We start from the raw sequence: 23,253 nt of genomic DNA on the forward strand, positions 1-23,253 counted from the left end.
TAATCATGTTTTCACTACAACAATGCAGCCATATGGCTGGGTGTTGCTCCCAGAGGTGCTATGCTTGGCTGTGGTTCTCCCTGGTTCATTTGCCCTCCTGAAGATTCTGGAGCTACCTAATAGTTTTTAATAAATCTTTTGTCTGCAACTATAATCCTTTTTGGAAAGTAATATAGCAATATTAATGAAACTTTAAATGCACATACTCTCTGACCTAGCAATAAAAAGAACAAAATACCATTCTTCATCCATCATCTCAGTACAAGCTGGTTCTCATTCCAGAAATTTCATTTCTAGGAATTTATCTGTCAGTACATAAAATTTATATACTAGTATATGCATTGTAGCATTGTTTCAATAACAGCAACAACAAAAGAAACACCCTGAATGTCTATCAATAGAGGGCTGATGAATAAATTATTATATATCCATATTGTGAAATTCTGTGCAACTCTTAAAAAGAGTAAGATATATCTGAATGTGTTGGTTTGGAAAGCTGTTCAGAATATCTTGTTAAGTAAGAAAAGCATATTACAGAATAATATGCTAGCTATGCTGCTTTTTCTTGAATACATATGTGCATGTCCCAAAGCAAAGAAAAAATATGGAGGGAGTTAAGCTACGGTAATCCTAATAGTAGTTAACCAGGGGAATATGGGGAAGAAAAAGAAGGTGGTTCATTTTATTTTAAACACTTCTATAGTGTTTGAAACGTTAAAAGGAGCATTATATAATTCAAATAGCCAAAAAAAAAAAAAAACCACACCAAAAACCTGATATTTAAAAAAAAAAAAATAGAGGCTGCTAAAGTTTGGCCTATAGCATCAGCAGGACACGAAAGATTTATAACTGTAATTATAGACCATGGAAATTTCATGGGGGTTGTTACCCCAGTGACAAGTCAAGCTTAGACAGCGAGGAAAGGATATTAATGCCGCTGTCAAAGTGAGCTTATTCACAAAACTCCTGAAACTTATTATTCTATATATTAAAGACAGAAGTTTCTGATTGAAGCCAAAATTGTGGAGTTTTCATGGCTATGAACATTATGAGCTCAGGTCTGAGAATTCTATGGTAAAGCAGACATTTTCAGGGCTTCTGAGAAATAAAAATAAGTGGAAGACTAAACGACAGTAACTGGGAATCTACATTGCTCAAGTTGACGCTTTCATGTTGAAAGAGGACCTATGTGTTTATCACCTATTAACGGTCTCTCTCCCACTTTACTCAAGGGTGGTACTGGTGTCCTAGGGATCACCTTGTGGAAGACAGAGGTGGACCACGAGTTCCCCGTAGCGTCCCACTTCTCCCTATAAAGAAAGGAGGTCCACATGGACTTGGAGTTGGGGACCTGAGATCAGATCTGTGTTCAAATGCTGGCCTGCCACTTTCTGTGTGACTTGAACTCTAACAAGTCTATTTTCTTATCTATAGTAATAGTATTTATGTTTCAGAGGACTGGGAAGAGGATTAAATGAGAGAATGGGATTATCTGAGAAATAATTATTTTGCATAGCAAATGTTCAATTAATGGGAGCCCTTGTTGCTCTGAAAATCAGAAGCCCTGACAGAGGCGAGCAGGCCAAGTTTGCTTTCAGTAACTCCAAACTCTCCTCTTTATTCTTCCAGAGATTCTCTGTTCTCCAAACCCCAGTGCTTCTGCTTTAGGATTGCTTGCTTTTCTTTCTTTCTTCTTCTTCTTTTCTTTCTTTCCTTTTTCTTTCTTTCTTTCTTTCTTTCTTTCTTTCCTTTTTCTTTCTTTCTCGCTTTTCTTTTTACTTTCTTTTCTCTTTTCTTTCTCTTCCTTCCTTCCTCCCTCCCTCCCCCCTTCTTCCATACAGACATGGAAGTATCTGATATCTTCCTTTATGTTCAATCTAATCTTTGTTCTCATATATCCTGAAAATTTGCATTTTAACCAGCCTTACTGTAGAATAAAAGACTTTGCCCCAGACAGCACTGGAGTCAGAGAGGTCTGGGTTCCAACCCTGGATCTGGGACTCACTTTGTGACCTCAGGCAAGTCACTTAACCTCTTTGAGCTTCATCTGTAAAAGGGGACAATAATACCTACTGAATAGTGGCACTGAGAGGATTAAGCATAATTCATGATACCACTCACAGTAGTGATGATGACACAGGTTTCTGAAGGCTCCCACCAAGGAAAGGCCTGCTTTGGTAAGGGATAAGATGGGCATGTACCTGAAACAGGAGGGATAGCTGGGTACCTCAACCGAATTCTTCTCACTTCCTTTGCTCAACTTTCATCTCTCTCTTCATATCTTTCTGCCCTTACATCCATTCAACAAAAACTGATTGGTGTCTGACGCTGCAGTTTAAGTTGGAGTACAGCAGTAAACAAAGCATGCCTTGGAAACTGGTGTCCATTCTCACTCACACCTACTCTGCTTCCAGACCTCCATCTCCAGCCTGGATTTCTCCTACCTTGTTCTCTTGCCAAAAGGTCATCAATCTCCCGGCTGTTTCAGTGCCCTCCAGCACTCAGAATTAGTGGCAGACAGTATGGGTGAGGGCAGAGAGATATCAGGTGGAGTAGAAATCGATGGGACAGGAGTATGTGGATAAGATCTAGAGGACATCAGCTTGTACATGGCAAGAAGGGCACAGCCACCACGGGGTGAGACCCAGCCCCCATCTGTACAACTCTGTGTGTGCATTACTGCTTCCCAAGTGCGCCTAACTACCCTGTAGCCCAGTGGTATTTGTGTTGTAGGAAATGCTTGCCCCACGTTTTTCATGGAACACTCACAAATGCCTTTATTAAAAATCACTGATTCAGAAAACAAGACTACGGGATCCGACTCCTAAACCTGCAGTGCAGTCACTGTGTGGTCTTGGGCAAATCTTGGGCCCCAGTTTGATATATCAACTTTAAATTATACTGTTATGGTTTTAACATATGACAGCCAATTCTTTGAAATTCTGCTAAGAAATGGAGCTTAATTCTCCCCTTGAAGGGACTGGGCTGGATTTAGCGAATAGAGTATGAAAAGGGAAACATAGTTTACAATGGAGAAACCTGAAAAACATCATCTTAACAAGTAACCGAGGTCACCGTCACCACTAATAAGTCATGCTGATATCACACACTCCCTGACAGGATGTGACAAGAAGGTATATCACCTTTTTGTGATTCTTCCCCCAAATCCCCAATCTCAGTCTATTCCTAAGAAAACATCAGACAAATCCAGAAACATTCTACAAAACACCTGACCACTGTTACTCAAAAGTGTCAAATCCATGAAAGACAAGGAAAGACTATAGAAAGCTGACTGCAGGAGACTAAGGAGACGTTACAAGTATATGCAATGTAGGATCCCTGGAACTGAAAAAGGTCAGTAATGGAGAAACTGAGGAAATCTGAAACAAGTCTGTAGTTCAGTTAATAGTATTGTACCAATGCTAATTTCATAGTTTTGACAATTGCACAGCGGTTATATAAGATGGTAATGCTAATGTTAGAGAAAAGCTAGTTGGGCAGAACCATGGTTGCCCTTGAGGAGATAGAAGGCAGAGAATGGATCTTGGTGAGACACATGGCCAATTAGGCCTGAATCAAATAGACCCAGATAGGCCCACCCATAACATCTCAAATGGGGGATCAATGGTCCTAAGGAAGAATCCCCTCTGAGGAAGTACAGGTATCATTCTTATAAAACCATGATATCAAAGGTAAGAAATCTTGAATGGTTTATTTTGAAAACTCCAAAAGACAGAATGTAAAATTCTGTCTTTTTTTTGTGAATAAACAATGTTTTTAAAATAAAACTGTTTCTGTGGTCTCTCAATTTGTGAAAAAGGAGAAACATAACTATGACATCCAACAAGAACTGTGTACTTTATGGGGAAAGTACTGAGAAAGAGCTTCTAAATCTAAAATCAATATAAAAACACAGACTGGCCTTGCTATGATAGCATATAAGAAAATAAATTATGGACAAGGAAAAAGATATATATATCAACAAGCTTTTTTTTTAATTAAAAAAGATAATGTTAACCAAAAATTGTAGAATTATGAAAAATAGTTTCACTAAACATGCAATGCCTCTCATGTCTTTTCCACGTAATTTTATCCTTACTTATATAGCAGATGATGTTAATGACAGTTTGAAGAATATTTCCCATTTGCTTTTTACTTTAGATATTGGCTTTTTATCTCAGTTACTACCTTTCAAATGATCCCTTGGAGTACCAGTTAACAAGCCTGACCTGGTGAATAAGCTGTTACCACTAAAGAGATGTCCCACAACCGTCCTCCCCATCAGAAGGAGAATCCAGAGAACTGGAAATGTGCCCTCATGGCAAGGACTAGATCACCTAATTCTCTAGACTAGAAATATAACAGTATACACAGAATCTGCTCAGTGATCAAAAGGCAACAAAACAAAACAGGTTGGAGTGTCCAGTATAATGGCAAGAACTATAAGAAGTGATGGAACAATAGCTTCTTACAAGGTAATATACACTTTGTCCCAGTAATAGACTATCATAATGAACATCTTAGCTCTGCAAGATGCTTCCAAGTCACTCCATCAGTTCCCTCTCTGCCACAGAATTGAACCTAGGGGAACTAGACATGGAGGGTTTGCAAAGCAACAGCATGCTTTATTTAGTTGTAAGAGAGACAAACTTTTTTTTAATCTTTTTTTTTAACGATTATTTATTAGAGAGAGAGAGAGAGTACAAGCAGGTGGAATAGCAGGCAGAGGGAGAGGGAGAAGCAGGGTCCCTGCAGAGTAAGGAGCCCGATGCGGGACTCAATCCCAGGACCCTGGGATCATGACCTGAGCCGAAGGCAGTCGCTTAACCAACTGAGCCCCCCAGGCACCCCAAAAGGAACTTTCTGAGTGGAGAAATCTAGTTCTGTTTTTGGATGCTACCTGATTCTGAATTATGAACTCCCAAGATGTCAAGTGTTAGATGGCTCTGGCATAGATTTAATAATACTCACTTAGATGGACCAAGGAATGGAAGAAATGTCCTTTAAAAGCAATATGTTTACATTTGGTTACAATATGTTTACATTCACTTACCACAATGTTTATTTTTGAGTCACAAAGAGAAAGTCTGGGATTTAATGAGATTCTTTGTTGGAAATGAGCAGCTAATATTTGTAAAAAAGATTGTTTATAGGATAGAAAAAAGACTGACCAAAGGCAATTTAAACCCTAAAAATCAAGTCCTTGACTGATATCTGCTCCTTGGAAAAAAAAAGAAAACAAAAGAAAAAACAGGTCGCACTGCCTACTGTATCTATCCAGAGGTACAAATTTTAATGAATAGGAAAGCTTTTGTGAACTCTAACGCGATATTAAATGGTTTTGTCTACCGTTTGCATTGAAAAGGAAATAGAAACACTCAAGAAGCCCACTGAGGTCAATGGATCATCAAAAAATCATCCCTATCACAAAAGCTTCTCTGAATTTAAGGTTCAGATATGCCAAAATACAATGAACCTCTTGAATAATTTCACAGATATGTATTACCAAATAAATTTTAAATCTCACTTTAAAGCCTGGAAGTTATTAAGTGATAGAAATCATGGGAAAGTTTCTCTCTGCTATTGTTGGAAAACTTTTCTTTTCCAAACCCAAAAAGAAGCAGTAGTATAATCATTTCTCTTTACATACTACACTCAACCCCAAGAAGTAATTAATTGTGAGGTTTCTACTAACACAGAGGTTATAGACATTGAATGCAAATCTCCCACATCTGGTCATTTACATTAAAGCTTTCTGTTTTCATCTCAAAATGTGTAGTTAAAAAGAAACCTCCAAGATTCCTTTAGGGTTATTATTATTTTTTTTTTTTGCCCCAACAAGTAGACAAAATCAGTCAACAATGAAAATGAATTTTAAAAGTTGTAAAGCCATCTTCAGCATGAGGATTACCTGCACACTGACCACAATGACCAAAGACGTAGCCATGGTAACTGCAAAAGACTGGTAGTCGGCTATGTGCTGCCCATCTTCTCCAGCCACATTGTAAAAGGCTCCATAGGGGATGAAGAAAAGGGCCAGTGAGGTGTAGATGCCATGTGCCATGCAGATGAAAAATTTACGCTTGTTAAACAGTAGGTTCAGCTGTCCAGGTTCGTAGAGCTGGGGATAGTCCATGCTGTTCTGGTCACTCACATCCTGTCAACAAAGTTACGTTAGTGGAGGAGGCTTGAGGAGAAGTTGGAAAGGCCCTGAATTCCCCATCTCGGGAAATAGCAAGTATATGTCTCAGCATACCCTATAAACACTATTCATTAGCTTGTTTTCATTCCCATGATAACCGAGATAATCAAATGATCCCAATTTTATTGAAGAGGAGCTTGAGTCTCCAAGAGAGACTCATGAGAGATCATAGAGTTCTTAGAACCAGAATTTGCACCCAGATCCTTGGCTTCAGAATGAAGTTTCTTTCCTCTACTCTCCTGAGGCTGCACTCGTGCTCCCAGAATTCTAGTACATCACATGCAGCCAATGGGGCCCAGGGATTAATTGCTAAGGCTGTGAGGGTAGCGGTCAGGAGATGGCAGCAGAGAGCTCCAGAGTAGGACTTGGCCAATCTGAGTTCCTAACCGTGAGAGGAGAGTAGAAGGGGAACAGGGAAAGGAGGAAATTGCAAGCGGGGTTCCAGTGGGAAGGAAGCTGAGCCTGAAGAGCTGAGTGTTCTACCCAGTGAGAATTCTGATACCAGCTGTCCACGACAAAAAATTTAAACAGAATGAGAAGGTATGTTTGGACCCAACAGAGTCCTGGGAGAAACTAAAACAGTGCTTCTCAAACTTAATGTGCACACAAATCACTTGGAGAGCAAATGATGATTCCAAAGGTTGGGGGTTAGGGCCTGAAACTCAGCATTTCCAACCAGATCCAAAGTAATGCTGATGACCACACTGTGAGCACCAAAGCCAAATGCCCAAACCAAAAATGAGGCAAGTCCTGACCAGTGAGAACATCAGAGGACCAGGAATAGAGAAGCAGCCAAAAAAGGAGCAACACAGGCATGAGCTCTGGGGACAGACCAAGTTCCACTCCCTGCTTGTGGGATGGCCTTGGTCTTGTTGAATACAGTCCCATGAAGTACACTGACGTGGTCTCTTTAGGAAGTCCCACTTTGAAATGCTGCTGGTGCTTCCTTCTCCAGTCAGTGGCTGGTGAAACTGCATGCACAGGCTTTGAAACCAGACAACCCTGAGTTCAAACCCCAGTTCCACTGCTTAGTAGGTGTATGGTCTTAAACTTGTTACGTAACCTGTCTGAACCTCAGTTTCCTTATCTCCAGACAGGCAGGCAACAGCCCCTCCATTACATGACCACAGTCATGATTAAGTTCATGTATTCAGCAAGTAACAAATAACAGATGCTTCTATAAATAATAATACATAAAATAATGATGATAGTAAATAATAATAATAGTAATAGCAGAGCAATCTCTGAGTCAGGTGGCTTGGTATTAGGCTGAGTTCTGTCACGCACTGGCTGTCTGGCTTTAGGGCAATGATTTGAGCCTTGGTTTCCTCCTTATAAAATGAGTGGATCATAGACAGTCATGGAGGCCTTGCAGCATCACATTCCATGATCCTGTGATCAGTTTAGGGGCCAAAGTTGACAAAGTGGAAAAGGACAGGGGCAGACACTCAACTTGATGGCAATAAGGGGCCTTATTATATTTTTTTTTTCGAATTGCACAACAACTATCTTTTCCCAGAAACTGCTTTATTATTTTATTCCACATTCTGGGCAGCTACAAAGCACCAAGAAAAGAAACACTTATAAACATGGGTACTTGGAAATGAATGTGCTTAATCCTTTACATCTAAGGTCTTCAGGAGTTCATTACTTTTTATAGAATTCCACAAAATATGTTGTTCACAAACTGCCCTTTTTACACACAAGAAGTGAGACAACTAACTAACAAAGGCACAGAATGGGAGAGTGGAATGAGCTCATAATGTGAAGATTTATATTTTGCAATAGACAGCTAACTCTGGGCCAGAAAAATGAGGCCCAGCAAACACATCTAACAACAGCCTGGAGAAAATCTGGTCTCCTCAAATATACCTCCAAAAAAAAAATTTTTTTTTAATAATACATTCTAATTGTGCCATGGAGACTCCTCTAGCTAGCCTTCCACTTCCTCTTAAGCAGCCAGACTTCTTCCCCCTTCCAGGAAGTACCTTCCAAGGCAATAAGCGTGCCAAGGATCCACCATTTTTGTAACTGATTCCCTCCCTTCTCTCTTCCCAAGCATGTTGAGCTAGACAAAAGACTGCCCCTTCTCTCCATGGCCATTGGGCTTCATGTCTTCCTCTCCCATTGGCAGGGTACTCTACTGGCCTTTAGTTCCTGTTCTGGGCTGCGTTGGCCAAAGAAATCTCACCACAAATGCTGGCCCTCTGCCTTCCAACAACAAGTTCCATCATTTTCTGTCTATCACTTCATGGTTCTCTGTATTCAGGGGCTAATGCAGCATTTCCCAGTGGTGTGACAAGGCACTAGTTCTGAGGCATATTAATAGGTGCTATATGAAAAATAAATAAATAGAAGTATAGTCATATAAGCCTGGGAAATGCTGGACTAAAATGAAATTAGAGACCATTTCATGTAGGACATCTCAGAGGCTTTAGGGAAATAATGTGGGATGTAAATCTCAAAGAGGAGGGTAGCTAAACCTTGATCAGAGAACTGTTTGGTTGGGGGAGGATCTGGAAGGGTTTTAGACCCATGCAATACCTATGAAAACAAGTGAACTTCTAGGACTCTTTCCATGACTTGTGTTTTCTACTTAGAAGCTAAAAGCAACTAAAAAGCACCAACAGAGCAAAATAAGTTATAAAGACAGAGAAAAATACATACCTGGTCAAAAATGCCCATGGCTAAAACAGGCAGTGATGTGTAGACAATGTTAAAAAGGGTAATAAACCACTGGTCATAAACAGTCTGAAAAGAAATAATATATCAGTGAGAAACACCATCCACAGAAGAATATTCCTTTTTAGGTTTTTGGGTTTAATAGCTCAATTTCCTGAGCTAGATGAGAGTTTGATATTAGAGACAGACATGAGTTCTCCCCCAGGCTCTGTCTCTTATCAGCCCTGCTGCCTCAGTGGAATACTAGATCCCTCTAAACTTCAACTTCTTCATCTCTAAAATAAAGCCATGTTCTCCTTGCACAGTTGCAGTGGGATGAAAGGAGACCACATTTGCAGAACACCCAACACAACACTAGACACACAGAAGGCCCGAAACCCCATAGTGGGCTATTTCATTCTTCAGGTTTTCAGTGGCAAATGAACCTGTCAGCCCAACCCTGTGTTCAAATGGAGAGTTTTAAAAACAAAAAACAAAAAAAACAAAGGGAGAGTTTTTTTCTTGGGAATGGCTTAAAGCAAATGGAGCTAGCAGCTCAATATACTGGGTATAAACAATTTAGACAATTAAAATATCCCCTAACACTTATATACAGTACTTCCTTGCATGAGCCTCACTAAAAGTCAATGAGACATATGAAACAGTTGTTATATCTCCAGCCTGTTGATAAGTACATAGAGATGTAGAAAGAAAATATAATAAATATTATAGAGCTTATCACATGCAAAGGCAAAAACTAAAACCTAAGTCTCCAGCTCATAACCAATGTCTGTTCTACCACTCTATCATCCATTCATCCATCCATTCATTCAATATTTGTCAAAAATCCATGATGTGCTAAGTACTAGGTTTTAGGCAATGGTAATTCAACATGCTATAATCAGATACAAATTCTTCATAAAATTTGCATGCTGATGGTGGCAAAAAACAGGCAATAAATAAGAATATATATATATATGATATGAGTAAGTGAATAGATAATAAATACTAGGGAGAAAAGATAGGAAATGTGAGAGGGCTGTAATTTTAATAAGGTTGACTGGAGAAAATCTCACTAAGAAGTGATATTTGGAAAAGATCTAAAGGAAATAAGGGATCAAATTATCAAGTTATGCAGGTTTCTGGGACAGAAGCATTCCATACTGCAAGTAGAGCCCATGAGAAAACCCTGAGGAAAGATAGCATCTGTTCAGAGAACAGCAAGGCAGCCCAACTGGCTAGAGAAGAATGACCTATAGGAAGAATAACGGATGTCAAAGGAATAAGGAGTTAGATCCTATATAGGTAACCATGGCTTATTCCCTAAGTGAGATGAGAAGACACTAGAGAATTCTGAGCAAAGGAACAACCTGATCTGATTTATATTTTAGCAGAATCACTCTGGATTCTTGTGCTGAGAACAGACTGAAGAGGGGCCGTGGTGGAAGCTGAGAAACCAATTAGGAGGCTAACACAGTGGCCAGATGGAAGAGGGAGGTGGCTAGGTCAGGTGACCAGTGGGCAGATGTGCTGAATTCTGAATATATTCTGAAGTACATGTTCTTCTTAGGGAAGTTCTGAAAGCAATGAGGATTCTTAAATGCAAATGTTGCAAACAGAGAAGCTAAAGGTAGATTCTATATAGTTATATAAATAAGGCAATCCATTAAATTATGTCCTGTGCATGTAGGTTATATCAAAGAGAAAATATTTTGGTGTCTTTATTGCTAAATCTGGATTTGGATTACCCTGTGTTCATGTCATTGTTTATTCTTGAAATGGATGTATATTTGTTCAAGGAAAGGCGAAATGAAGGCCAGTTTTCTAAGACCAAATCTCAACCTGGACTGTTCTGTTGAAGTTCCACAGGTGGCTTTATTCAACACTGAATAAACCAGGCACTGTGAAATATACTGATTATTGTATTATGAGCAAGGTTAGCCCTCTGGGAAGAAGTAAGGAAGTAAGGACATTCCTGCTGTCAATCAATCATCTTGGGGGGGAGTTCAAACTTAGGGCAGGAAAAAAATGAGAACGGAAAAGGGAAAAGGAGAAGTAGGGTAGATGAGAGAGGGAAAGAAATTGTTTTACTCTTTTGTGTGTCTCAGAATTGAGGCCTGGTATCTGTGTAGGAAAGATCTGTTCAGCACCATTCTCTTTGAGGGTAGGTCAAAGCTAAGCAGAGAAGTTGAATTCTACCACCAATAGATAGCCGAGCTCGGATTTAGACAAGGCAGCATCATTAGGGACTATACTACCAAGAGGAGTAGGCTTACGACTCAAAATAACCACTTCTAATAACCAGTTTTGAAGTTCTCTAATTGATAATAATTCCCTTTTATAATTCTTTGAGTCCTATTAAACTGTATTCTTTGAGTTCATTTGAACGCTGCTGTAAGGGTTTGAAAAGGCATCCTACATCCTGTGATATGCTAGGTATTCAACAACTAGCTCTTAAAAAAAAAAAAAGTCCCTATATGTAGCATTTGCCAATTTCTCATTTGTAAATATTTTTCCCAGGGCTGTTTATGTAGTGATATCACTAAATGTGGAGTTGAGATGTACCATAGTACACCATTATATAGTATTTCCACCATATATATACATATACATATATATATATATATCTCCAATAGACAATAAATAACCGCAAGTGCATAAATAGTAAAACGTGGTAAAATAATTAGGAAGTGATGTGTTTTGAGTATTTATAAACTTTGTTTCTAATGTAATTTAAATTGTAAGTTGATATAATTCAATTTTTAATAGTGGTTGTGTTTAAACACTAGCTCACAATATTTCTCAAAATTAAACAATCAGCTCTTATGAATCAATGTGGGCCAGCTCTAGCATACCACAGCTTATGTCCATGCTTGTTGCAAAGTAATACAAAACAGCCACAGCCACCTGAAGGATCACAGACTTAATGTGGCAAGAGAGAACCTGCAGAAGGGCACAGTAGTATCCCAGAGTGTCAGGCAACCGTGAAAAGAGACTGGAAGAGCCTGTCAGAATTCCTTGGGAACCCCTAGGGTACTTTAGCAGAGGTATCTGAAACAAGCCTGGATTTATGGTATTCATATAGGATAGGGGCATGTGCCATACAATTGATTCATACCAACTGTCCACTGAAGATAATGAAAAAGGTTGAGAAAAAACAAAGCACAGCACAGCACATCTTCATCAAAGCATCAATGAACTAACAATACAGCGGAAAATTGCCTGTTAAGATCAGGGAGAGAATTAGAACTTAAGAACTACTTCAAGGCCTAGGATAATGTTATCTTTCTCCACAGACTGTTTACTTCCTTCTACCAGCTGCTGAGGATGGGTTGAAGGCCTGACGTTTCGGAGGCCAGCCAGCTCTCCTACCATAGTGCAGTCTGTGACCCTATTGCCAGGAGGCTTCCCTTGGCTCTCAGCCCAGAGTGGAACGTTCCATCAGGATCTCTACCCTTGATGGGCATTGAAACTTGTCCCTCTAGTCCTAGGAAACAACCAAAAGCAGATGATCACAGCCTTCTCTGTTGCCTCCTATAGAATATCAATAGTCCCAGGGCCTGTGGCTCAGAGCAGTACAAACTTCCAGGCTCCCGGCCCAGAGCAGGAATGGTAACAGGGTCCCAGATGCCAACTCTTTTCTACCCTAAGAGTACACCAAAACTGCAGCTTGGACTCTCTTTTCTTTGGACAAGCAAGGGTTCCACATCTTGATATACGTTCAGAATATCCGCATTTGTGCACCAGGAGACATAAGAAAATGCTCATAGCAGCTCTGGTTGTAATAATCCCAAACCAGAAGCAACCCAAACATCCATCAGGAGTGGAATGGAGAAAGACACTGTAGTATATTGATATAATAGAATACTATAGAATAATGAAAAGCAAGGAACTAAAAAACCATGAGTGAATTAAAAAAAAAAAAGTATGAGGCACTTCTCCAAAGAAGACATACAAATGGCTAACAGACACATGAAAAAATGTTCATCATCATTAGCCATCAGGGAAATTCAAATCAAAACCACATTGAGATACCACCTTACACCAGTTAGAATGGCAAAAATGGACAGGGAAAGAAACAACAAATGTTGGAGAGGTTGTGGAGAAAGGGGAACCCTCTTATACTGTTGGTGGGAATGCAAGTTGGTACAGCCACTTTGGAAAACAGTGTGGAGGTGCCTCAGAAAATTAAAAAGAGAGCTACCCTATGACCCAGCAATTGCACTCCTGGGTGTTTACCCCAAAGACACAGATGTAGTGAAGAGAAGGGCCATATGCACCCCAATGTTCATAGCAGCCATGTCCGCAATAGCCAAACTGTGGAAAGAGCCGAGATGCCCTTCAACAGACGAATGGATAAAGAAGATGTGGTCCATATATACAATGGAATATGACTCGGCCATCAGAAAGGATGAATACCCAACTTTTACATCAACGTGGATGGGACTGGAGGAGATGATGCTCAGTGAAATAAGCCAAGCAGAGAAAGTCCATTATCATAAGGTTTCACTTATTTGTGGTACATAAGGAATAGCATGGAGGACATTAGGAGAAGGAAGGGAACAATGAAGGGGGGGGAGATCGGAGGGAGAGATGAACCGTGAGAGACTATGGACTCCGAGAAACAAACTGAGGGTTTTGGAGGGGAGGGGGGAGCGGGGTGGGGGGATGGGTTAGCCTGGTGATGGCTATTAAGGAGGGCACGTACTGCATGGAGCACTGCGTGTTATACGAAAACAATGAATCGTGGATCACTACATCAAAAACTAATGATGTATTGTATGGTGACTAACATAATGTAAGAAAATAAAATTTAAAAAAATGTATAAGGTTGAGCAAAAGAAGCCAAAGAAGTAGGATTCCATATTAATAAAATTTTAAAATGTGTCACTCTGCTCTGTGTTGTTTAGGGATTCATGCTCATATGGAAAAGTTATAAAACAAAGCCACAAAGTGATTATAAAATGTCTAGAGGTAGGTAACCATTACCTCTAGACGGCTGGAAAAAGAGCATGACTGAGAAAAGGCAAGAAGAGCTTTGGGGGTTTGGCAATGTTCTGTTTCTTGCAGTAGATTATGGCTACATAGGTACTCATTCTACAACAATTTGTTAAGCTGACACTTATGTATTATGTACTCTGTAGATTAGTTACATTTTACAATAAAAAAGGGAAATATGTGGCCTTCTTAGTCATTGCCTGGTGAGACTTAGGACAGTGGGAGGATTTTTAAAATCCTGACACTCATATTACACTCCAGGCCAATTAAGTCGGTATCTTTTGGGGTTGGGATGATCCAGGCACTGGTAGTTTAAAAAAATTTTCCAGGTAAGTCCACTGTGAAGCAAAGAATAACAATTTAACATCCCCCCACAAAAAAAAAAAAAAAAAAAAAAAAAAAAAAAAAGCTGACACAAATCTTCAACAATTTGATGATGGCATCTGACTTTCGGGGATTCCTCCAATACATCAATTCATGTCACAATTACAGTTTGAAAAATTTTCTAATGGAGAAGCAGTAAAACTGAAGTCTTGTAGCCCCAAGCAGAACCTAATGCTATCAAATCACTTCTTCCTCCACCATTCAGCTGCCACTCACTGAGAAGAGATGATTTCAGGTATTAGGAAGGAAGAAAGAATCTGGGAAATTATGGCATGAGGAGCTGATGGTCTGGCACAAAGTGTCATCATCACTGCAAACATGTTAGCATTAAAACCTACAGTTATTTGGCAGCAGCATTTGCAAGTTGGTACACCGATTTGAAACCTCATTTCACAACTGGAACAAGAGAGGACAGGAAGGGAAAAGTCAGTGAAAATAAAGTTTAAATGAGTTTTTGCAATTTCTTGGAAGTGTCGTTACTGCCACTCGGAATCATAATAACAAAAGGAAAACTAGCTGATCCTTACTGAGCACCTGCTATGTGCCAGGCACTATTTTAAGGGCTTAACATATACTGACTCCTTAAATCTTCACAACAACCCTATGGGGTTGGTACTATTAGCAGGCCTCAATGTAAAGATGGGGAAACTGAGGCCCATACAACCTGTTAGGAGATTGCCCAATGTCATGCCTGTAACACAAAGATTTTTGAAGCATGGCCTAGGGAACTTTCAGGGGATCCTCATGTCAAGACTATTTTCACAATGATAGTAAGCAGTTACCTATATTCCCTTTTTACTCTCGTTCTCCCATGAGTGTCTAGGACCCGTGATGTCATAACCAACTGGATACAGAGGCAGATATGAGAACCCGGCTGCCTCCTACTGTGCCAAATAGTAAGAGATTAAGTATTAAAAAATACCACCCTTGGGGGGTGCCTGGGTGGCTCAGGCGGTTAAGTATCTGTAGCTCAGGCCATGATCTCTGGGTCCTGAGATAGAGTCCTGCATCGGGCTCTCTGCTCACCAGGGAGTCTGCTTCTCTCTCTCTCTCTCTCTCTCTCTCTTCCCCTCTACCCCTCCCCACTGCTCATTCTCTCTCTCAAATAAATAAAATCTTTTTTTAAAAAGATGCCACTCTTCTCACTTAGTTTTTGTTTTGGAAAATACAATTTTTTTCTCATTAAAATATGCCATTTGGGTAAACATGTCATGGGTTCATTATTTTTTAATGAATCAATAAGGAAATGTTTAAATGTTTTCTCCATTTTAATTTCTAATATAGTAAATATTGATAGATAGGATCCTAAGCTCACAAAGGTTTGAGAAGCGCTGGCTGAGCAAGTGTCAGGACCAAGTTCCAGCCTTCGTACCCTGACCTCAGCATTCACAACACTGACCACTACATGAAACCGCCTCTCTCAATCAGTGGTATCATTTGCAAGTTTCCTTAAAGGCTGTTTTCTTATATAGTTGAGAGTATACAAGAAATACAATTTGCATGCTGGATATTTCATTTAAAACAATACCACTGACATTGACCCAGGCCCAAAGTCTCCGATGGACATGGGATGAAATCCACACTCCACCACAGCCTATAGTGTTTCTGTATCCCACACCTGCCCACCTCTTCAGCTTCACTCAGTGCCCTCCCTCCCTCCCTCCCTCTGCTTCACTGATTATCTTTCTCTAGGACCAGGCTCATTCCTACCTCAGGAGATTTGCACTTGCTATGCCCTTTACCTAGAATACTTTAATCTCAGAGTATTCATATGAAAGTTTCCTCTGAACACTCAGCTCACAGCTCCAATGTTACCTTCTCAAGGACACTTTTTTACGTTACCCCATTCTTTCTTAATAACAATTCTGAAATTATCTTGCTGATTTACTTCTTTATTATCTGCCTTTATCCCACTAGGATACAGTCTCCATGAAACAGACTTACTCACATCTGTAACTACAGTGCCTAGAGCAGTGTCAGCCAACAGTAGGTGCTCTATAAATATTTGTTGAATTATTTTACACAACTCTTTGTAAATGTTACATACATAACTTGCTACTAGATGTTGCCTTGAGGATGTGCCACAGCTCCTCAAACTCAGTATGTCCAGACCTGAACTCCTTCTCACACCTCTTTAACCAGGCCCTCTTCCTATGTTCCCTATATCAGTTTCTGACTCTGCTATACTCATCCCAGAACCCAAGCCAGAAAGCTAATATTTCTCCCTCTCTCCAACACCCCACATCAAATTAATCCCCAAATCCCACTGCAATAACCATGCCAGATAGTTTCTATTTCTGCCCAGGCCTTCTTTACCTCTGTGACTTTCCTCTTGATGTCCTCCCTGCCGGGATGCCAATCTTCTTACTCCTTACCTGCTTCACTGTGATTGATCCTTGAAGGGTCAGCCCAGGGACAGAGCTTCCAGGAAGCCTTTCTGAGCCCTGCCCCCTCCTACCCTCTAGGCTTGGGTTCTAGGCCACTCCTTGGTGGTCACATAACATTCACACCTCACTGCTTCATAATTATCAACTTGCAATTATTTATGTGCTTGTTTTTAGCCCCATCCCACTAGGCTGCGAGCTCCTTGGGAGCAGATTATAGGATTTATTCATCTGTTGGGACCCAAGAACCTACCTCAGTGCCTGGCACATGGCAAGCATTCAACACAAGGATGCTGGGGTCCTAAGTAAGCATAAGGGCACTGGAGTCGGAAGAAAGAACTGTGTAAGATACTCAGTCTCTCTGAGTCTTAGGTTCTTAGGTTATAAAGTGAGGATTTGAGGGAGGCCTTTAGTGTTCAATGAAATGAATAAATGCCCGTACAGCAGCATCTGACAAACAGTGCTCAGTTAGTGAACACCTTTATTATGTATGGAAGGCAGGGAAGGAAGGAGAGAGGGTGGAAGAGGCCGGGGGATAAAGGAGGGAAGGCGGGAGGAAGGAGCATGCAAGGATCCAAGCTTCAAGTGTTACACTTAACGGATAAAGAAAAAGGTGTATTTCTCTACTAATAGTTTTTATGAAAATGCAATTCTTTATTGCTACAGCTATTTATTTTTATAATAAGGTACTATATTAATGAAATAAGCAGAAAATTAGAGAACAAGATTTAAGGAAAACTGAATATCTTGATATAGTTAAGCATTTTCATCGTGAAAATTTAATTATATCAATCACTCTTCTAGTTTTGCCTCAGGCTCTACAAAAATGTGTTAACCTGAGTCATTCACCTTAAGAATAAAAAAACACTGGGGCACCTGGGTGGCTCAGTTCGTTAAGCGTCTGCCTTCAGCTCAGGTCATGATCTCAGGGTCCTGGGATCGAGCCCCGCATCAGGCTCCCTGCTCAGTGGGGAGCCTGCTTCTCCCTCTCCCGCTCCCCTGCTTGTGCTCTGTCAAATAAATAAATAAAATCTTTTAAAAAATAAAATTAAAAAAAGAATAAAAAAACACATTTCTGGGTTATGTGCATTGGTTTGACATAGTTTAGAGGCTTTAGGGGCTTCCACAAACAAAGTCACAAGCAGTATTTCTTCTACAACAGACTTCTTCCTCCCCTTGTAAGAGGTCTCCAACTACTCAAATAGTTATCTTACTTCTCCTTAAGGCCCTTATATAACCTCAGAAAGTTTTTAAGGCCCCCTCTGGTGACTAGGCCCAGCTGGAAGGGGCACACTAGCCCAGATGAGGACCCACGAGGAACCTATCCCGGCTTCTCCCCTTCCTGTCATGCTCAAGCCCTCTACCACCTACCTCCATCACCTCCATCTCAAACACACATGCACCCACATGTAGGTTGACCAGATGCCCCAAAGAGATTGGAGGGGCAGAGGAAGGAGGGAAAATGATTTTTCTGGAGCCTCTGGTTTAGGAAGCATTCTGGCCTGAGACTAGACCAGTCAAATGGTGGCAGCACTCTGACTTTGGGTGACTCAAATAGTTTATATAAACAAAAGACGTCCAAAAAAGTATTTGTCCTAAGCCCCTTGTACTCCTAGGGGTAGCCATTACCCCCCCCACACACTTCCAAATTTTCTTTTCCCATCTCCAGTATTCTGAATAAAAGAGAAAAGTCATGCTCCTGCGAGATACCACACGTCTGTTTGGAACTGTGTAAGTATCTCTTCACAGATCAGAAAAAAAGGAAGAGAAGATTTCCCCATTTTTCCAACTTCACTGTTTTACTATTTAAGGAAAGCTCCTCCTCGCTCACTTCTTTGTGGGAGCAATTTATCAACTTTATCAACCCTTTTAGATAGAGTAAAAATACTCCAGCTACAAATTACAATCTAACAGCTTGAGGAACACACAATCTATGATTTATAGAATACCATGTTTAAATAAACCTTAAGACTCTTAAACAGTTACAAAGGGCTTTCCACTCAGACCACTGGCTTAGCTCCTTATTCAAATGACAGGATGGACTACCTCTTTGGAGACACGTACCACCCGCCCCCCCCCTTTACTGTGTGTTGTAGCAAAAAACTATACAGTGATATTTTTCTTTTTGGCCTTAAAAAACATTTGTCATTTAAAGAAAACACATTGTGGAATAAATATGAGGTGCTCAGTCGCAGCACATCTGTTCCTGATTTGTGTAATTAACAGAAACCCACTAGCAGGAGCCAGGAGGAATGGCCCCTGCCTGAGCACCCACCCCTCCCTGGGTTTTCCATAGAGCACATCTGGAAGGCAAGGGGGAGAGGAACTGCCATGCCAGGTTGAGAAGGACTCACAGGTAACCACATCCATGAAGTCATCAAACCCTAGAGATTAGTCGCACTCTTTCAGGTCACTTTCCAAATTTTTCATTGTGAGTTTTCTTATATTGCTTGACAGAACTAAAGTTTTTCTGGACTTGACAAGATAATTGTTTCCATATCACAGCAGAATTTAAAAAAAAATACACAGCCCTGTATCTCACTGACAATGATAAATTGTCATCAGATAATATCATCCCACAAGTACATAGTGCCAGTAGTTACATAGTTTAAAACATGAATTTCCTAAATAGGGCTTCAACCAATCGTGGGTTGTTTTTGTTTTGTTTTTTTGGTTCTGTCCCCAGTGGGGGACAGTTCATATTATTAAAAATCCTGAGGTTATAGGGTGCTTTTAAAGTAAGTTGCTCATATAAATAGTGCACACAAGCCCACAGTGGATTCCATGAAAATCATGCAGGCTTTGATAACAGATTGGGATAAGACATGACCTCAAAAAGGGTCCATGGTTCAGTCTAGAGACTTCTCTGACCTTTATCCAAACCCCTCTGGTCCAGAAATCTTGTTGGAAGTCTTACCAGGACAGATTATATTTAAATTCTCTCTTAGTGGCAGTTTGGTAGGAGGGTTTGCTGGCCAAAAAAAAAAATGGCTTCAAGCTTCCAGATGATTCCAGGAGATAGTCTGCCCTTTCTAAGGACCTAATCTATGGGAAGCCCCCCACCCCCAAGACATTAGCTCTCTCTCAGTAAGAGTGTATTTTCTCCTCATAGTCCTATTGCACCAAGCATTGTGGGATGTTTCTCCTTTAGATACCAAATAAAGCAAACACTTGCCTGATTAGGGGTTGGGTGAAAACTTTTTTTTTTCTTTTTTTAGGAAGATATAGCCATTCTCTCTTCCAAGTCTGTGACAACTGTAGTGGCCACTTATCAAGCAGAGTAGAGGGAGCACTGAAGAGAGAGTTAGAAAACATGGGTTCCAGTCCCAGCCTTGCACACCACTGATGCTCAGATCTTGCAGGACTCAGGCTCCTCCTCTGTAAGAGGGGCTGGACTCAATATCTCTGACATTCCCTGACAGAGCAAAGATTCTAGATTTCGACAAAACAAATACTTTTTGTTCTGTGTCCCAGCTGTTTCTCCAAAGAAAGTCCACCCAGCAAAGCAAGCGAAAGGGGTATGGTCCCTCCCAAGGAGATTCTTTCCCCATGTGTCCCAAAGCAACCACAACAGAGGTTAGTGCCCTGAAATTAACCAGGAGAAGGTCCACAAACCAAGTACAACCCAGCCTGGATTACATCATCATTCATCTGAGATGTCCTAAGGCCATCACCATCTGACAGGCAATGAACGGTTCCACCCTCCAGCTCCTTGGAGCATCACACACCATAGCTGGATTGACTTGAACATCTGCCCTAGCCCACCTACCAAGATGGGGCATTGACGGGAATCTCCTGGAGCTATCATCGAGAATAAGAGTCTGCATAAAATTCACCAGGCCCCCAGAGACAGGCCAACGTAGTAAAGATATAGCACATGTCACTTCATTAAGAAATTTTTTTTAAAGATTTTATTTATTTGAGAGAGAGAGAATGAGAGATAGAGAGCACGAGAGGGAAGAGGGTCAGAGGGAGAAGCAGACTCCCTGCTGAGCAGGGAGCCCGACGCGGGACTCGATCCCGGGACTCCAGGATCATGACCGGAGCTGAAGGCAGTCGCTCAACCAACTGAGCCACCCAGGCGCCCCATTAAGAAATTAAACTGATGTTTTTAAAAGTCAACATTGTGTCTAAGAAAGCACAATCTGTTTACATTTTATCAGATATTTTCAGCTGCGGAGTAGATTATTTCAAAGCAATCTGTTGAGAGGTGCAGGAAAGAAGTATCAAAGTGCTATGAATCATGCTGGGATTAGACAGGGTTGGCCCCAAGACACGGCTCATCCATGACAAATTTAATTCAAAAAAACTCTTGGTGGAAAAATCCTTATTTTCTACCAAAGGTGACTACTCAACATCAGTTTCACATCTATGAAAACAAAATTGTTTCCAGACTGTAAGTTCCCTGAAGGCAGGAACTGCATTCCTCTGGTTCATTCTGGTGTCCTTGGAGAGTACTTGGCCCTAAACTGGCCCTCAGTTTATTCTTGTTAAATGAACGAGAATTCAAAGACTCTAGGTTGTGTGTCAGAGGATGTGTGTGTGAGTCTCACTCCTGTCAAGATGGGACAGACAAGTGATTGGGGATCAGGACTGCTAAGGAAGGGTCTCTAAATACATGCTTATTCCTGAATCTGCCAGGCTCTAGAGTTTTTATCACTACTGGCTGCATTTCTCTGTGGAGCATTCAGTTTCACTGAAGCAACTTAGGGGAGGGATGGCAGGGGTAGAAAGACCTCAGATGGCCTACTTTCATTAACAGACTGGAACTAAGTGGTTATTCAGTGGGCTTTAAGAGCTACTAAAGCCTGGTCACCCAACACATGGCTTTGAAGGCCAATGCCAGCTAAATAATTTCAACAGGGGGTGAGGGGAAAAAAAGCATCACTGCAAAAATGTCCCCTATTCAAAAATTCTCATTATCTGTAGCCTAGTGTCTCCCAAATATGCTGTTTTCTTTTCAGTTGCCTCATTTATAGCATACTGTCTTTGGAAAAAAAAGGGCTAAGAAAAAAAGCCAAAGTTACACTTGTCACTGATCAGGACCTTCTAGTGAAAGACGGAATGGAAAAGAAACAACAATCCCTACCATTTCAAGATCCACATCCATGTTACCCTCACAGCCAGTCCCTGGATTGCTAGCACACCAGGGCACACTCATGTGGGTGGGGCTGGGGAACACCAGAGTCTCCACCGTCAGAGTGGCACAACACCTGTTCTGTAAGACATGTCTTCCTGTACACAATACTGTTAAGTAAGGTCTCCCCGTCGCCAATGCCACGCAGTTTTTTAAAAGGGTTTCTGAATAATTTGATTTTTATTATGTTCAGTTAGCCACTATATAGTACATCGTTAGTTTTTGTTGCAGTGTTCAATGATTCATTAGTTGCGTATGACACCCAGTGCTTGTCACAACACATGCCTTCCTTAATCCCCATTACCTTGTTACTCCATCCCTCCACACCCCCTCCCCTCTGAAACCCTCAGTTTGTTTGCAAGGGTCCACAGTCTCTCGTGGTTTGTCTTCCTCTCTGATTTCTCCCCCTTCAGATTTCCCTCCCTTCCCTTATGGTCCTCTGTGCTATTGCTTATGTTCCACATGAGTGAAACCATATGATAGTTGTCTTTCTCTGCTTGACTTACTTCACTTAGCATAATCCCCTCCAGTTCCATCCATACCGATGCAAATGGTGGGTATTCGTCCTTTCTGATGGCTAAGGAATATTCCACTGTATACATGAACCTTTATCCATTCATCTGTTGAAGGGCATCTCAGCTCCTTCCACAGTTTGGCTATTGTGGACATTGCTGCTATAAACATTGGGGTGCATGTGCCTCTGTGTCTTTGGGGTAAATACCTAGCAGTGCAATTGCTGTGTCGTAGGGTAGCTCTATTTTTAACATCATGAGGAATCTCCATACTGTTTTCCAGAGTGGCTGCACCAGCTTGCATTCCCACCAACCGTGTAGGAGGGTTCCTCTTTCTCCACATCCTTGCCAACATTTGTTGTTTCCTGTTTTGTTAATTTTTGCCATTCTAAATGGTGTAAGGTGGTCTCTCACTGTGGTTTTGATTTTTATTTCCCTGATGGCTAGTGATGTTGAGCATTTTTTTCATGTGTCAGCCATTTGTATGTCTTCTTTGGATAAGTGTCTTTTCATGTCTCCTGCCCATTTTTTGTCTGGGTTTTTTTTTTTTTTTTTTTTTTGAGTGTTGAGTTTGAGAAGTTCTTTATAGATCTTGGATATCAGCCCTTTATCTGTAATGTCATTTTCAAAAATCTTTTCCCATTCCATGGGTTGCCTCTTAGTTTTGTTGACTGTTTCCTTTGCTGTGCAGAAGCTTTTTATAAAAAGCTTCTGCTTTTTATCTTTTATCAAGATAAAAGTTCTTTATCTTGATCTTTAGCTTGTTCATTTTTTATTTTGCTTCACTAGCCTTTGGAGATGTATCTTGAAAGAAGTTGCTGTGGCCAATGTCAAAGAGGTTACTGCCTATGTTCTCCTTTAGGATTTTGATGGATTGAGGTCTTTCATCCATTTTGAGTTTATCGTTGTGTATGGTGTAAGAAAATGGTCCGGTTTCATTCTTCTATATGTAGCTGTCCAATTTTCCCAGCACCA

General features: G+C 40.7%; 1 protein-coding gene across 5 annotated transcripts in view; it reads right to left on the minus strand.

Annotated features, from left to right (window-relative positions):
* Positions 1 to 23,253, minus strand: part of ATP8B4 (ATPase phospholipid transporting 8B4 (putative)) — a 303,343-nt gene that overhangs the window by 10,202 nt on the left and 269,888 nt on the right. For all 5 annotated transcript variants that reach the window (XM_025883645.2, XM_025883647.2, XM_025883642.2 and 2 more), the window contains 2 exons: positions 8,870 to 8,953; positions 5,912 to 6,157 (listed from right to left, as the gene is read on the minus strand). In XM_025883645.2, coding sequence (XP_025739430.1) covers positions 5,912 to 6,157; positions 8,870 to 8,953 — 330 coding nt within the window. The remainder of the gene's footprint in view (positions 1 to 5,911; positions 6,158 to 8,869; positions 8,954 to 23,253) is intronic.

This window comes from Callorhinus ursinus, unplaced genomic scaffold (genome assembly GCF_003265705.2).
Source record: "Callorhinus ursinus isolate GAN/ISIS: 27379988/994484 unplaced genomic scaffold, GSC_fseal_2.0 scaffold25, whole genome shotgun sequence".
In the NCBI taxonomy this organism is placed as follows: Eukaryota; Metazoa; Chordata; class Mammalia; order Carnivora; family Otariidae; genus Callorhinus; species Callorhinus ursinus.